Raw genomic sequence first — 15,040 nt, 5'->3', positions numbered from 1 at the left:
CCCGAAATGTCACCCATTCCTTCTCTCCAGTGATGCTGCCTGCCCCGCTGAGTTACTCCAGCATTTTGTGTCTATCTTAGTGATCCATGTTTTCTTGTGGACATGACTCCTGGATGCTAGCCAGTGCTTGGACCGCGATCACCTTTTGACTTTAGACTTCAGAGATACAGCACGGAAATTGGCCCTTTGTCACACCGAGTCTGCACCGACCAGCGACCACCCCATACATTAGTTCCATCCTACACACTAGGGGCAATTTACAGGTATTTTAACCTACAAAGCTGTATGTCTGTATGTGCAGAGAAGGTTCACCAGACTGATTCCTGGGATGTCAGGACTGTCTTATGGAGAAAGACTAGACAGACTTGGTTTATACTCTCTAGAATTTAGGAGATTGAGAGGGGATCTTATAGAAACTTACAAAATTCTTAAGGGGTTGGACAGGCTAGATGCAGGAAGATTGTTCCCGATGTTGGGGAAGTCCAGGACAAGGGGTCACAGCTTAAGGATAAGGGGGAAATCCTTTAAAACCGAGATGAGAAGAACTTTTTTCACACAGAGAGTGGTGAATCTCTGGAACTCTCTGCCACAGAGGGTAGTTGAGGCCAGTTCATTGGCTATGTTTAAGAGGGAGTTAGATGTGGCCCTTGTGGCTAAGGGGATCAGAGGGTATGGAGAGAAGGCAGGTACAGGATACTGAGTTGGATGATCAGCCATGATCATATTGAATGGCGGTGCAGGCTCGAAGGGCCGAATGGCCTACTCCTGCACCTATTTTCTATGTTTCTATGTTTCTATGTCTTTGAAATGTGGGAGGAAACTGGAGCACCCGGAGAAAACCCACGCGGTCACAGGGAGAACGTACAAACTCCATGCAGCAGCACCTGTAGTCAGGATCGACCCAGGGTCTCTGGCGCTGCACGGCCGTGCCGCCTACTAAAGTATCGTTTACATCTCAGTATAGTATCTGGCTCCTCTGTCAGCTCGTTCCATACGCTCGAGAATCAATAGACTATAAGTGCAGGAGTAGGCCATTCGGCCCTTCAAGCCAGCACCGCCATTCACTGTGATCATGGCTGATCATCCCCAATCAGTACCCCGTTCCTGCCTTCTCCCCATATCGCCTGACTGCTATTTTTAAGAGCCCTCTCTAGCTCTCTCTTGAAAGCATCCAGAGAACCTGCCTCCACCGCCCTCTGAGGCGGTTCCACTATCTACAAACCTCCGGCAACCACCTTCAACAAAACCTATTGCGATCTATTTGTTACTTCCTTCTGATTAGTCTGTGTCCTGTCAGAGTAGATGATGTACCACCTTTGAATAGTGAAATGCCTGGATGTTTCCACTAGTGGGAGAGTCTAGGACCAGAGGCCGTTACCTTAAGATTAAATGGACGTATCTTTAGAAAGGAGGAATTTCTTTCGCAAGAGGGTGGTGCATCTGTGGAATTCATTGCCACAGACGGCTGTGGAGGCCAGGTCAATGTAGGTATGTTACAAAACTTACCTTCAGCGGCGCTGCAATTCTGCCACTGGCCGTGTGCGCGATTTTGGCGCGTTTGAGGGGGGGGGGGCGGGGTTAAAACGGTGTTTTTTTCCCGACCTGGTCCTGAATTATATTTGTTGGAGTGCAAGATGTTGCTAAAGAATCGTTCCTACGGCCGTTCTGTGTGTTTAAAAAAAAATTCACCCGACAAGTTAATCGCTGGAATGATTTTAAAATCAGCTTCTGAAGCCGTCAATGCCGACAACTGGGACGGATTTTATGGAGGGACCAGGTAAAAGAAAGTAGTTTATTTTTATGTATAAAAGTGTTTCTTAAGATGTATTTAATTCACTTTTAAGTTGCGAAACGGTGATTTTTTTCCCCCCCGAAGAACCGGCAGTGTATTTGCTGCTGATATGGGGGACTAAATTCACTGCAGCCTGAACGTTCCAAATGGTCCCGTTCCAGAAAATCCCACTCGCAAGCTGATTTAAATGGCCATTAATTTACAGGTATTAAACATTAAATTCCTTCCATTTGGCCTATAAACCCATGACAATGAGATTTAAAAATTATGTTATATTCTGAATTCTTGTGTGAATGTTACTTGGACACTTAGGCTATTTAAAAATGTTAATCTAAGAAAAGGATAGATGTTTAGATCTAGTAATTGAATTTTGTAATTAGCTACAATTAGGTAACTAACTAATTATATGCTTTAATTTCAAGTCATCCAAGTAAGATTGTTTCATATTTGTTTCAGAATGCTTCAATCTATAATAACTGAAAATTTCTTTCAGTTCTCTTAAATTTTAAGAAAGTTATCAGCTTTTAAATGTTCTTGATCACAGCTTTTGTGTTAAGTCAATGAAAAAGCAATAGGGAACAAGATGCCAATTTCCGAGTATGAAAATGGCCATAACTTTTTTAATACTGAAGATATGAAAGTGAATTAGGTGTCAAATTAAACTTATTTTTATGCTTTATCTGATGGGATAAATTAAAGACTTGATTTTTTAAATCTCAAAATTTTGTAACATTGCTAGTCAATAGGTATTTTTAAGGCGGAGATTTACAGATTCTTGATTAGTACGGGTGTCAGAGGTTCTGGGGAGAAGGCAGGAGAATGGGGTTGAGAGGGAAAGATAGATCGACCATGATTGAGTGGCGGAGTGGTCTTGATGGGCTGAAATGCCCAATTCTGCTCCTATGAACTTATGAGCCATGTGGCCTTAAACCCACAGTGTGGTGTGTGCAGGTTTTTCCCAAGGGATTGTGGAGTTCAGGATTGGAAGCTTGTGGTGCCTTGCATCAACACCAGGTAATCAATTTTTTTTTTTTTAATCATCTTTAGTATTTGGAGCACTGTGACGAGATCCTTTTGTTGGAAAACGGAAAAATCAAGGAAAAGGGAAAGCATGAGGCACTGATGAGCAGGAACGGACACTACGCCAATCTCATCAGTAATTACCAAATGAACCAACCTAATGTAAGCTAATTCAGAATGCTCTGCAATGTATATTCAAATTTATTTTTTTTGCACTCAAGATTTATTACCAAGATGTACAAACAAGATATACAAGTCACACATCAGCTGTCAGCATCACAGCAGATCATCCTAGAGTTCTGTCGCAGAAGCATCACATTCACAGGCACCCAAGCAAGCTCATCATATTGAATTCTACTTAATATATAATCACCTGTTATGTTAAACCAGACATTTGTATGCCACTTGAGGAACTTATTTGTCATTGTGTCACTATGTATGCACTTATACACAGTCACAATCCTGTCTGTACATATGGTTCCAAATACACATAAACAATACCATTCGAACTCCTCCCCTCCACTGGGGCTATGGACTGAATCACCAGACTGATTCCTGGGATGTCAAGACTTTCATATGAAGAAAGACTGGATAGACTCGGCTTGTACTCGCTAGAAATTAGAAGATTGAGGGGGGGATCTTATAGAAACGTACAAAATTCTTAAGGGGTTGGACAGGCTAGATGCAGGGAGATTGTTCCCGATGTTGGGGAAGTCCAGAACAAGGGGTCACAGTTTAAGGATAAGGGGGAAGTCTTTTAGGACCGAGATGAGATTTATTTTTTTCACACAGAGAGTGGTGAATCTGTGGAATTCTCTGCCACAGAAAGTAGGTGAGGCCAGTTCATTGGCTATATTTAAGAGGGAGTTAGATGTGGCCCTTGTGGCTAAAGGGGTCAGGGGGTATGGAGAGAAGGCAGGTACAGGATACTGAGTTGGATGATCAGCCATGATCATATTGAATGGCGGTGCAGGCTCGAAGGGCCGAATGGCCTACTCCTGCACCTAATTTCTATGTTTCTATGTTTCTAAAACATCGGATTGATCCTTAGACCTGGCAATGAGCTGAGAACTGATCATTTCCCTGTGGTGGAGAAGGGGAATTTACTAAAGAGGTCTTTGCAGGATTCAAGTCCATGGCTACAAGTTATAGACAACAGACAATGGACAATAGGTGCAGGAGTAGGCCATTTGGTCCTTCGAGCCAGCACCGCCATTCAATGTGATCATGGCTGATCATCCCCAATCAGTACCCCGTTCCTGCCTTCTCCCCATGTCCCCTGACTCCGCTATTTTTAAGAGCCCTATCTAGCTCTCTCTTGAAGCATCCAGAGAACCTGCCTCCACCGCCCTCTGAGGCAGAGAATTCCACAGACACACCACTCTGTGAGAAAAAGTGTTTCCTCGTCTCCGTTCTAAATGGCTTACCCCTTGTTCTTAAATTGTGGCCCCTGGTCCTGGACTCCCCCAACATCGGGAACATGTTTCCTGCCTCTAGCGTGTCCAAGCCCTTAACAATCTTATATGTTTCAAGGCTCAGTTAAAAAGGCTTTTGGTGCTAGCATCCATCATTAATGTCTGAAGAAAATATCCAACCCGAAACGTCACCCAATTTCTTTCTCCACAGATGTTGCCTGACTTGCTGAATTACTCCAGTACTCTGTGTCTATCTTCGGTATAGAGTCACAGAGTGATACAGTGTGGAAACATGCCCTTCGGCACAACTTGCCCACACCGGCCAACATGTCCCAGCTTTACTAGCCCTGGCAACATAACCATATAACCATATAACAATTACAGCACGGAAACAGGCCATCTCGACCCTTCTAGTCCGTGCCGAACACGTATTCTCCCCTAGTCCCATCTACCTGCACTCAGACCATAATCTTCCATTCCCTTTCCGTCCATATAACTATCCAATTTATTTTTAAATGATAAAAACGAACCTGCCTCCACCACCTTCACTGGAAGCTCATTCCACACAGCTACCACTCTCTAAGTAAAGAAGTTCCCCCTCATGTTACCCCTAAACTTCAGTCCCTTAATTCTCAAGTCATGTCCCCTTGTTTGAATCTTCCCTACTCTCAGTGGGAAAAGCTTTTCCACGCCAACTCTGTCTATCCCTCTCATCATTTTAAAAACCTCTATCAAGTCCCCCCTTAACCTTCTGCGCTCCAAAGAATAAAGCCCGAACTTGTTCAACCTTTCTCTGTAACTTAGTTGCTGAAACCCAGGCAACATTCTAGTAAATCTCCTCTGTACTCTCTCTATTTTGTTGACATCCTTCCTATAATTAGGCGACCAAAATTGTACACCATATTCCAAAATTGGCCTCACCAATGCCTTGTACAATTTTAACATTACATCCCAACTTCTATACTCATCCTTGTAAATCTTCTCTGTAACCATGCCACCTTGACAACAACTTTCCTATAACATGTGATCATGGCTGATTGTGGATGATCAGCTGCGATCACATTGAATGGCGGTGCTGGCTCCTGCACCTTTTGTCTATTGTCCAACACGGTGCCCTGGACAGAACACAATACTCTAAATGCTGCCTCACCAACGTCTTATACAACCTCCCAACTTCTATACTCTGTTGTAGGAATCAGAACATGATGGGATGTTGCCACTGAGTTCAGGAAAAGGAAACGTACATGGACGTACTCCCTCCATCACACGACACCAAGGCTTGGACAATGCTGGTAAAACTGCTTACAAATGTCACGCTCAGGGACAGAGGCAGCAACAGAGGATGTAGAACAGCACGGCACGAGAACATGATGCCTGTGCCAAACATGAGGCCGGGTTAAACTAATGCCCGCTGATCCATGCCCCTCCATTCTCTGCTCATCCATGTGCTTGTCCAAATGCCACCATCATATCTGCCATCATCACCACCATCATCATCAGCGCAGCACATTCCAGGCACCCACCACCCTCTGCCTAAAAACCTACCCCGCACATCTCCTTGAAACTTTACCCCTCTCACCTTAAACCCTTTGACATTTCCACCGTTAGGAAAAAGGTTCTGAATATCTACCACATCTACATTCTCTCTCATAATTCTATACACCTCCATATGACTCCCCACCCTCACCCCACCCCTCACAATGTGACTGATCAATAGAATGGCTTTCTCACCTTTAATGTATCTTCTTAAAACCCTTACCAAATAAAAAGATATTGACCCGGCCCTTGGATATTTTAGTTGCCCCAGCTCTGTAATATCGTGGATGAGAATATTTCACATTTCCAATGCTCTGTGTAAAAATAAAATCATTTATTTTATTCTAGGCTGAGTGAAGTCTAGTTTTACTGTTAGCCCCTACCAACCCCCCCCCCCCCCCCCCCCCCCCCCCCCCCAATGCCACCAATACGACCGCCCACCACAAAACTATTGCCCCTTTCTGGTGGTTCAGTGCTTAATATTGGAACTGAGGTTTTAACCAAGGTTCTGTTGAAATCCCACATTGTCCTCTCGATACAGTATCAGAATCCTCTTCAGAAAAAGGCTATTAGATGTTTCGATATCTTCTGGACCTTGTGATCATGTGGTCATATAATTGATTTTCTTATTATTAATTCCTTTTGTTCTCCAATTAAACAAATGCTCACTAAATAGGAGACATCAAATGCTTAACCTTGGCGCATTAGCCTTCTAAAATCCTGTTCTATTGACATACTATAGTGTGTGTTTAATGTGAATATGAGTTTCCAGTAAAATGCCCTTTCAGATGCAAAGCCGGTATAAACATATTTTGCCACATTTCAGCCTTCGATATGACTGATGAGAAAAATGTCGCAACAGGCGAGAGTGTTGAGAATGCAACGAGAGCGCGGCCGAATGGACACACTGAGAGAGGTGAAGTATTCAGAATTATCCTCATCTTTTACAGGTTTCACTCAAACATCCTCAGTGGTTCCCCTGGGTTTTCAAGAAAGATTAAAACGTCGCATTCAATTGTCACTTGACAAGATTTACATATTTTATTCCGAATCACTCGAAATGTTTTCTTGAAACAAATCTCAAATACAGTTTTTCTCCCTAATTAAACTTTATTGGGATGAAATCCAGTGTCTCCAGAGAAGCAAGAACATTGAATGTGTAATGTTGCTCGCTGATACAAAACAGGCTGCATGTTAGCGCTGCGCTGCCTATTTATTGCGATGATTCTTGCATGCAGCCACAGCCCTGTACGCTATTCAATCGACCCAATCTTAGCTTTGTAAAGTTGTCCCTCAATCATTAAATGAGTGATTTGGATGTGGCACGGTGGCGCAGCAGTAGAGTTGCCGCCTCACAGCTCCAGAGGCCTGGGTTCGATCCCGACTATGGGCGCTGTCTATATTGAGTTTGCACGTTCTCCCCGTGACCGCGCGGGTTTTTTTGCTCCGGGTGCTCCGGTTTCCTCCCACACTCCAGAGACGTACAGGTTTGTAGGCTAATCGGCTTTGGTAAATTGACTTCTGCAGAGTGTAAATGGTCCCGAGTGAGTAGGTGCATGGGGTGATCACTGGTCAGTGTGGACTCAGTGGGCCCAAGGTCCTGTTTTTGTGCTGTATCTCTACAGAGTGAAGTTGGAAGGGTAGGGTTAGAGGCAAGGATTTGCTCTTCTAATTAAATTAGAAATACGGAAGAATGGCTGGCAATGGAAAGGACAAAACACAGATGTTGCACAAACCAAATAAGTTTGTTCATCATATGATATATATTATTTACTGTGTTTATAGACCTGTTGTCTGCTGGAATAAACAAGAATTCCGTTATTCCGTTTTGATACATATGACAATAATACACTCTTGACTCTTGAAAGTGTTTCTAGTTAAGTGCGGGGGTTACGTTAGACTGTGGTTATCTGGTTGTAATTAAGGTGAGGTTCTCAGCATCTGCAGTTCCTTGTACCTTGTACCTTCAAGGCAACATCCAGCGAATTGGCCTCCACTGCCCTCTGTGGCAGAGAATTCCACAGATTCACAACTCTCTGGGAATCAGTCTCCAAATAAAATCGGAGAGAGTCACAAAATTCTGGAGTAACTCAGCGGGACAGGCAGCATCTCTGGAGAGAAGGAATGGGTGACGTTTCGGGTCGAGACCCTTCTTCAGACTGAGGTGTGGATTTCTGAAAGTAATCTATGATATTAATTTCAGGTTGAATATCTGATTTGTAAATTTATTTCTCCAGCCCCTAAAGGACGGCTTGTACAGGCGGAAAGAGCAGCGACGGGCTCTGTCCCAGCAAAAATCTACCACCGTTACATCAAGGCAGGGGGAGGTAAGAAATGTTGCGGATGGTTTAAATTATACACAGCCCAGCAGGTCAGACTGCATCTCCGGAGGAAATGAATTGGTGATGTTTCACGTCGAGGCAGCATGGAAACAGGCCCTTCGGCCCACCTTGTCCATATCAACTTGGCATTATGGATTAGATCTATTTGGCCCATATCCCTCCAAACACTTTCTATCCATGTAACTGTGTTATATGGATGTCCATGTCATGAGGTCATGAGGGATAGGAGTAGAATTAGGCCATTCGGCCCATCAAGTCTACTCCACCATTCAATCACGGCTGATCTATCTCTCCCTCCTAACCCCATTCTCCTGCCTTCTCCCCATAACCTCTGACACCCGCACTAATCAAGAAATTATGAGACTGAGGAAGGGTCCCGACCTGAAACGTCACCTGTCCATTCCATCCACAGATGCTGCCCGGCCCGCTGAGTTCCTCCAGCACTTTGTGTTTGGACAATGCTAGACACATCTTTCTTCTCACTTGTAACAGTGTAAGGAAAGATTTGCATTCAAAGTGATATTTTTTTCATTTCTCGGCAGAAGTTTTTAACCTGCTACGGTACATAATTGGCAGTAGTTTCTATTCCTGTTTCAATTTCATCTTCTTGACAATACTTTTTTTTTTCACAAATGACAAATGAGGACAGTTTATTTTTGTACATTAGCCGTCCTTTCGAGTTCCCCAGCTGCATGTATTTTTACACTTAGAATATTTTCAATGTGTTGATTTTACCTAAACTCATTTCACTTTCGATTCTCCATTCTGTTATTATACTCAATCATATCTACTTGTGGGACCGATGCAGGAATGGCATGTATGAATGTCCATGTCATAAGTGATAGGAGCAGAATTAGACCATTCGGCCCATACAGTCATGGCTGATCTTATAAAAACTTACAAAATTCTTAAGGGGTTGGACAGGCTAGATTCAGGAAGATTGTTCCCGATGTTGGGGAAGTCCAGGACAAGGGGTCACAGTTTAAGGATAAGGGGGAAATCTTTTAGGACCGAGATGAGAAAAACATTTTTCACGCTGAGAGTGGTGAATCTGTGGAATTCTCTGCCGCAGAAGGTAGTTGAGGCCACAGTTCATTGGCTATATTTAAGAGGGAGTTAGATGTGGCCCTTGTGGCTAAAGGGATCAGGGGGTATGGAGCGAAGGCAGGTACAGGATACTGAGTTGGATGATCAGCCATGATCATATTGAATGGCGGTGCAGGCTCGAAGGGCCGAATGGCCTACTCCTGCAACTATTTTCTATGTTTCTATGCTTCTATCTATCTCTCCCTCCTAACCCCATTCTCCTGCCTTCTCCATAGTGAATTGAATTGAATTGAATTGAATTGAATTAAATTGAATAACCCCTGACACATGTACTAATCATGAATCTATCCATCTCTGCCTTAAAAATATCCACTGACTTGGCCTCCACTGTCTTTTGTGGCAAAGAATTTCATCAATTAAATCAACAATTATAGAATCATCAAATGTATGCACATTATTTTACCCAGAGCAGGGGGATCAAAAACCAGGGGACAAAGGCTTAATGTGAGGGGGGCAAGATTTAATAGGAATCTAAGGGGCAACTTTTCCACAAAGGATGGTGGGTGTATGGAACGAGCTGCCAGAGGTGGTAGTTGAAGCAGGTACTATAACAATATTTAAAAGACATTTGGACAGGTACATGGATCGGAAACGTTTAGAGGGATATGGGGTCAAACACAGGCAGGTGGGACGTGTAGATGGGGTCACTGCAGCATTTTGTGTCTATCTTTGGTGTAAACAGGCATCTGCAGTTCCTTCCTGCACACCTTGGCCTGTTTCTATGCTGTATGAATCTAAATACCTGTACAGATGTATGGGTGGAAATGCATATTTTCATTTTCATTTAGTTTCATTATTATTTGTACTTGCCTGGGCTTTACACATTGTTAGTTCTTTTTCAGAAGGTCAATTGAATTTAATTTTCATTTATTTTCCAGGATATGTTTTCTTTCTGTTTGTTCTCATCTTGTTCGGCCTCATGATAGCCTGCACAACCTTTAACGGATGGTGGTTGAGTTATTGGATATCAGAGGGAGCTGGGGTAAGTTGTTAGCCATTTTAACCATTTTTGGTTCATTTTCATTGAGCATAAAGCCCCCATAAATATCTTGGCGGTACTTCCAGCATAGGAGGCACAGTGGGGCAGCGGATAACCATACACACCATATAACAATTACAGCACAGAAACAGGCCATCTCGACCCTTCTAGTCCGTGCCGAACACATAATCTCCCCTAGTCCTCTATACCTGCGCTCAGACCATAACCCTCCATTCCCTTCCCGTCCATATAACTATCCAATTTATTTTTAAATGATAAAATCGAACCTGCCTCCACCACCTTCACTGGAAGCTCATTCCACACAGCTACCACTCTCTGAGTAAAGAAGTCCCCCCTCATGTTACCCCTAAACTTCAGTCCCTTAATTCTCAAGTCATGTCCCCTTGTTTGAATCTTCCCTACTCTCAGTGGGAAAAGCTTTTCCACGTCAACTCTGTCTACCCCTCTCATCATTTTAAAAACCTCTATCAAGTCCCCCCTTAACCTTCTGCGCTCCAAAGAATAAAGCCCTAACTTGTTCAACCTTTCTCTGTAACTTGGTTGCTGAAACCCAGGCAACATTCAAGTAAATCTCCTCTGTACTCTCTCTATTTTGTTGACATCCTTCCTATAATTAGGCGACCAAAATTGTACACCATACTCCAGAATTGGCCTCACCAATGCCTTGTACAATTTTAACATTACATCCCAACTGATATACTCAATGCTCTGATTTATAAAGGCCAGCACACCAAAAGCTTTCTTTACCACCCTATCTACGTGAGATTCCACTTTCAGGGAACTGTGCACAGTTATTCCCAGATCCCTCTGTTCACCTACATTCTTCAATTCCCTACCATTTACCAATGTAGAGCTGCTGCTTCACAGTCACAGAGACCCGGGTTCGATCCTGGCCTCGGGTGCTGTCTGGGTGGAGTTTGCACGTTCTCCCTGTGACCGCGTGGGTTTCCTCTGGGTGCTCCGGTTTCCTCCCACATCTCAAAGCCATGCAGGTTTGTAGGTTAATTTGCCCATTTGTAAATTGCCCCCTAGTGTGTAGGGAGTGGATGAGAAAGTGGGATAACATCGAACGGGTGATCGATGATGGGCAGCATGGACTCTGTGGGCTGAAGGGCCTGTTTCCCTGCTGTATCTTTCAATCAATCATCGGTAAAATATGGCAGTGCATGCCACTAACATATACAGGTGTAAAAGGACACCTTTGGTTGCAACATTGAATAGGGTCAATATAATTTAAATTGTGCAATATTAAAACAACTGCAGAAACTAGTGATCGCACAAAAGCTGTGATAATGGTGGTACAAGTCAAAGAGTGACACAGTGTGGAAACAGGCCCTTCGGCCCAACTTGCCCACACCGACCAACATGTCGCATCTATACCAGCCCCACCTGCCTGCATCTGGTCCATATCAGAGAAACATAGAAACATAGAAAATAGGTGCAGGAGGAGGCCATTCGGCCATTCGAGCCAGCACTGCCATTCATTGTGATCATGGCTGATCGTCCCCAATCAATAACCCGTGCCTGCCTTCTACCCCATATCCCTTGACTCCACCAGCCCCTAGAGCTCTATCTAACTCTCTCTTAAATCCATCCAGTGACCTAGCCTCCACTGCCCTCTGTGGCAGGGAATTCCACAAATTCACAACTCTCTGGGTGAGAAATATTTTTTCTCCCCTCAGTCTTAAATGGCCTCCCCTTTATTCTAAAGCATCTGTGGAGCGAAGGAATAGGCGACGTTTCGGGTCGAGACCCGGAAGGGTCTCGACCCGAAACGTCGCCTAATCCTTTGAGGAGAAGTGTCTCGACCCGAAACGTTGCCTATTCCTTTTTTTCTCACCTCAGTCTTAAATGGCCTCCCCTTTATTCTAAAACTGTGGCCCCCTGTTTCTGGACTCGCCCGACGTTGGGAACATTATTCCTGCATCCAGCTTGTCCAGTCCTTTTATAATTTGATACGTTTCGATAAGATCCCTCCAAACCTGTCCTATCCATGTACCTGTCTAAATGTTTCTTAAATGTTTGCGATAGTCCCAGCCTCAACTACCTCCTCTGGCAGCTTGTTCCATACACCCACCATAAAAGTTACCCCTCAGGTTCCTATTAAATGTTTTCCCCCTAACCTTAAACGTATGTCCACTGGTCCTCGATTCGCCTACTCTGGGCAAGAGACCCTGTGTGTCTACCCGATCTATTCCTCTCATGATTTTATACACCTCTATAAGATCTCCCCTCATCCTCCTGCGCTCCAAGGAATAGAGACCCAGCCTAGTCAACCTTTCCCTCTCGCCCAGACCCCCTAGTCCTGGCAACATCCTCGTAAATCTTTTATTCTAGTTTAGTTTAGTTTATTTTAGAGATACAGCGCGGAAAGGATTTGATAGCAAAAGGATTTGAGTATAGGAGCAGGGAGGTTCTACTGCAGTTGTACAGGGTCTTGGTGAGACCACACCTGGAGTATTGCGTACAGTTTTGGTCGCCAAATCTGAGGAAAGACATTCTTGCCATAGAGGGAGTACAGAGAAGGTTCACCAGAGTGATTCCTGGGATGTCAGGACTGTCTTATGAAGAAAGACTGGATAGACTTGGTTGTACTCTCTAGAATTTAGGAGATTGAGAGGGGATCTTATAGAAACTTACAAAATTCTTAAGGGGTTGGACAGGCTAGATGCAGGAAGATTGCTCCCGATGTTGGGGAAGTCCAGGACAAGGGGTCACAGCTTAAGGATAAGGGGGAAATCCTTTAAAACCGAGATGAGAAGAACTTTTTTCGCACAGAGAGTGGTGAATCTCTGGAACTCTCTGCCACAGAGGGTAGTCGAGGCCACAGTTCATTGGCTATATTTAAGAGGGAGTTAGATGTGGCCCTTGTGGCTAAAGGGATCAGAGGGGTATGGAGAGAAGGCAGGTACGGGATACTGAGTTGGATGATCAGCCATGATCATATTGAATGGCGGTGCAGGCTCGAAGGGCCGAATGGCCTACTCCTGCACCTAATTTCTATGTTTCTATGTTTCTATGTTGGCCCACCAGAGTCTGTGCTGACCAGCGACCCCTGTACACTAGCACTGTCCTACACACACTAGGGACAATTTACAATTTTTAACAAAACAAAACTTCCACGTCCTTGGAGTGCGGAGGAAAACCGGAGCACCTGGAGAAAACCCACGCGGTCACTGGGAAAACGTACAAACTCCATATGGACAGCATCTGTAGTCAGCATCGATCACGAGTCTCTGGCGCTGTAAAGTAGGAACTCTACCGCTGCACCACCGTGCTGCCTTCTCCGCTTAGCCTTCTACATCTTAGCCTTCTAGATGGCTCTCCTTATAGTAATGAGGGTTAAAAGAAGAGATGGCAGAGTTGACCAACATTAGGACGGAGTAATAGACAATAGACAATAGACAATAGGTGCAGGAGTAGAGTCCATTTGGCCCTTCGAGCCAGCACCGCCATTCAATGTGATCATGGCTGATCACCCGCAATCAGTACCCCATTCCTGCCTTCTCCCCATATCCCCTGACTCCGCTATTTTTAAGAGTCCTATCTAGCCCTCTCTTGAAAGCATCCAGAGAACCCGCCTCCACCGCCCTCTGAGGCAGAGAATTCCACAGATTCACCACTCTCTGTGAGAAAAAGTGTTTCCTCGTCTCCGTTCTAAATGGCTTACTCCTTATTCTTAAACTGTGTGTGGCCCCTGGTTCTGGACTCCCCCAACATCGGGAACATGTTTCCTGCCTCTAGCGTGTCCAAGCCCTTAATAATCTTATATGTTTCAATGAGATTGCCCTCTCATCCTTCTAAACTCCAGAGTGTACAAGCCCAGCCGCTCCATTCTCTCAGCATATGACAGTCCCGCCATCCCGGGAATTAACCTTGTAAACCTACGCTGCACTCCCTCAATAGCAAGAATGAATAAGGTATAAAATAAGGAATAAAAAAGCGTAAATAAGGATAATTATTTCCAAAGACTGAAGTGGTCAATTGAAACATAGAGACATAGACAATAGGTGCAGGAGGAGGCCATTCGGCCCTTCGAGCCAGCACCGCCATTCAATGTGATCATGACTGATCGTCCCCGATCAATATCCCGTGCCTGCCTTCTCCCCACATCCCTTGATTCCACTAACCCCTAGTGTTGTTAATCTTAGAGCAGAGATTCAACGTTGTTAATAAATAACGTGGTTGATAAAGAAACTAAGAGAAGCAAGCGTTGTAAATTGTAAAATCTAGAAGTAAATAAAATAATGATATTCAAAAAAACTGAATGAATGAAAGAGAGAGAATCACTAGGGAAAGAACAGGAGCATAGATCTAATTAGTGTAACTTTGTAGATAGCTTGACATGTGCTGAATCCTCAACTCCCTGGTTTCATTGCTATACAAGTCTCAGATTAACTAGAGGGGTTTATGTACACAGAAATATGCCCTTTAATTGGAATATCTATATTGCAAAAAACAGAGATGTTTTATATTCTTTGACAACAAGGAAAATCTCCCAGATGTTAATACCAGGAGTTTGGGGGGCGGCTGCTGCCTCACAGCTCCACAGACCCAGGTTCGATCCTGACCTCGGGTGCTGTCCATGTGGAGTTTGCAAGTGCTCCCCGTGGTCGCATGGGTTTCCTCCCGGAGCTGCGGTTTCCTCCCACGCCCCAAAGCCGTGCACCTTTGCAGGTTAATCGGGCCTCTGTAAATTGCCCCCTAGGTAGGTAGGGAGTGGATGGGAAAGTGATCAGTAGGTGACCCCCCCCCCCCCCCCCCCCCGTTCCTGCCTTCTCCCCATATCCCCTGACTCCGCTATTTTTAAGAGCCCTATCTAGCTCTC

At 44.4% G+C, this 15,040-nt stretch overlaps 1 protein-coding gene across 1 annotated transcript in view; it reads left to right on the top strand.

Annotated features, from left to right (window-relative positions):
• abcc12 (ATP-binding cassette, sub-family C (CFTR/MRP), member 12) overlaps positions 1–15,040 on the top strand; it is an 84,967-nt gene that overhangs the window by 32,643 nt on the left and 37,284 nt on the right. Inside the window, 5 exon segments of the mRNA XM_055648386.1 lie at positions 2,840–2,974; positions 5,420–5,519; positions 6,590–6,679; positions 8,001–8,090; positions 10,091–10,194. Of these exon segments, the coding sequence (XP_055504361.1) occupies positions 2,840–2,974; positions 5,420–5,519; positions 6,590–6,679; positions 8,001–8,090; positions 10,091–10,194 (519 nt within the window).

This window comes from Leucoraja erinacea, chromosome 17 (assembly GCF_028641065.1).
Source record: "Leucoraja erinacea ecotype New England chromosome 17, Leri_hhj_1, whole genome shotgun sequence".
NCBI lineage: Eukaryota > Metazoa > Chordata > Chondrichthyes > Rajiformes > Rajidae > Leucoraja > Leucoraja erinaceus.
Note: the sequence above shows the minus strand (reverse complement) of the source record. Positions and strands in the feature narration are given on the sequence as shown.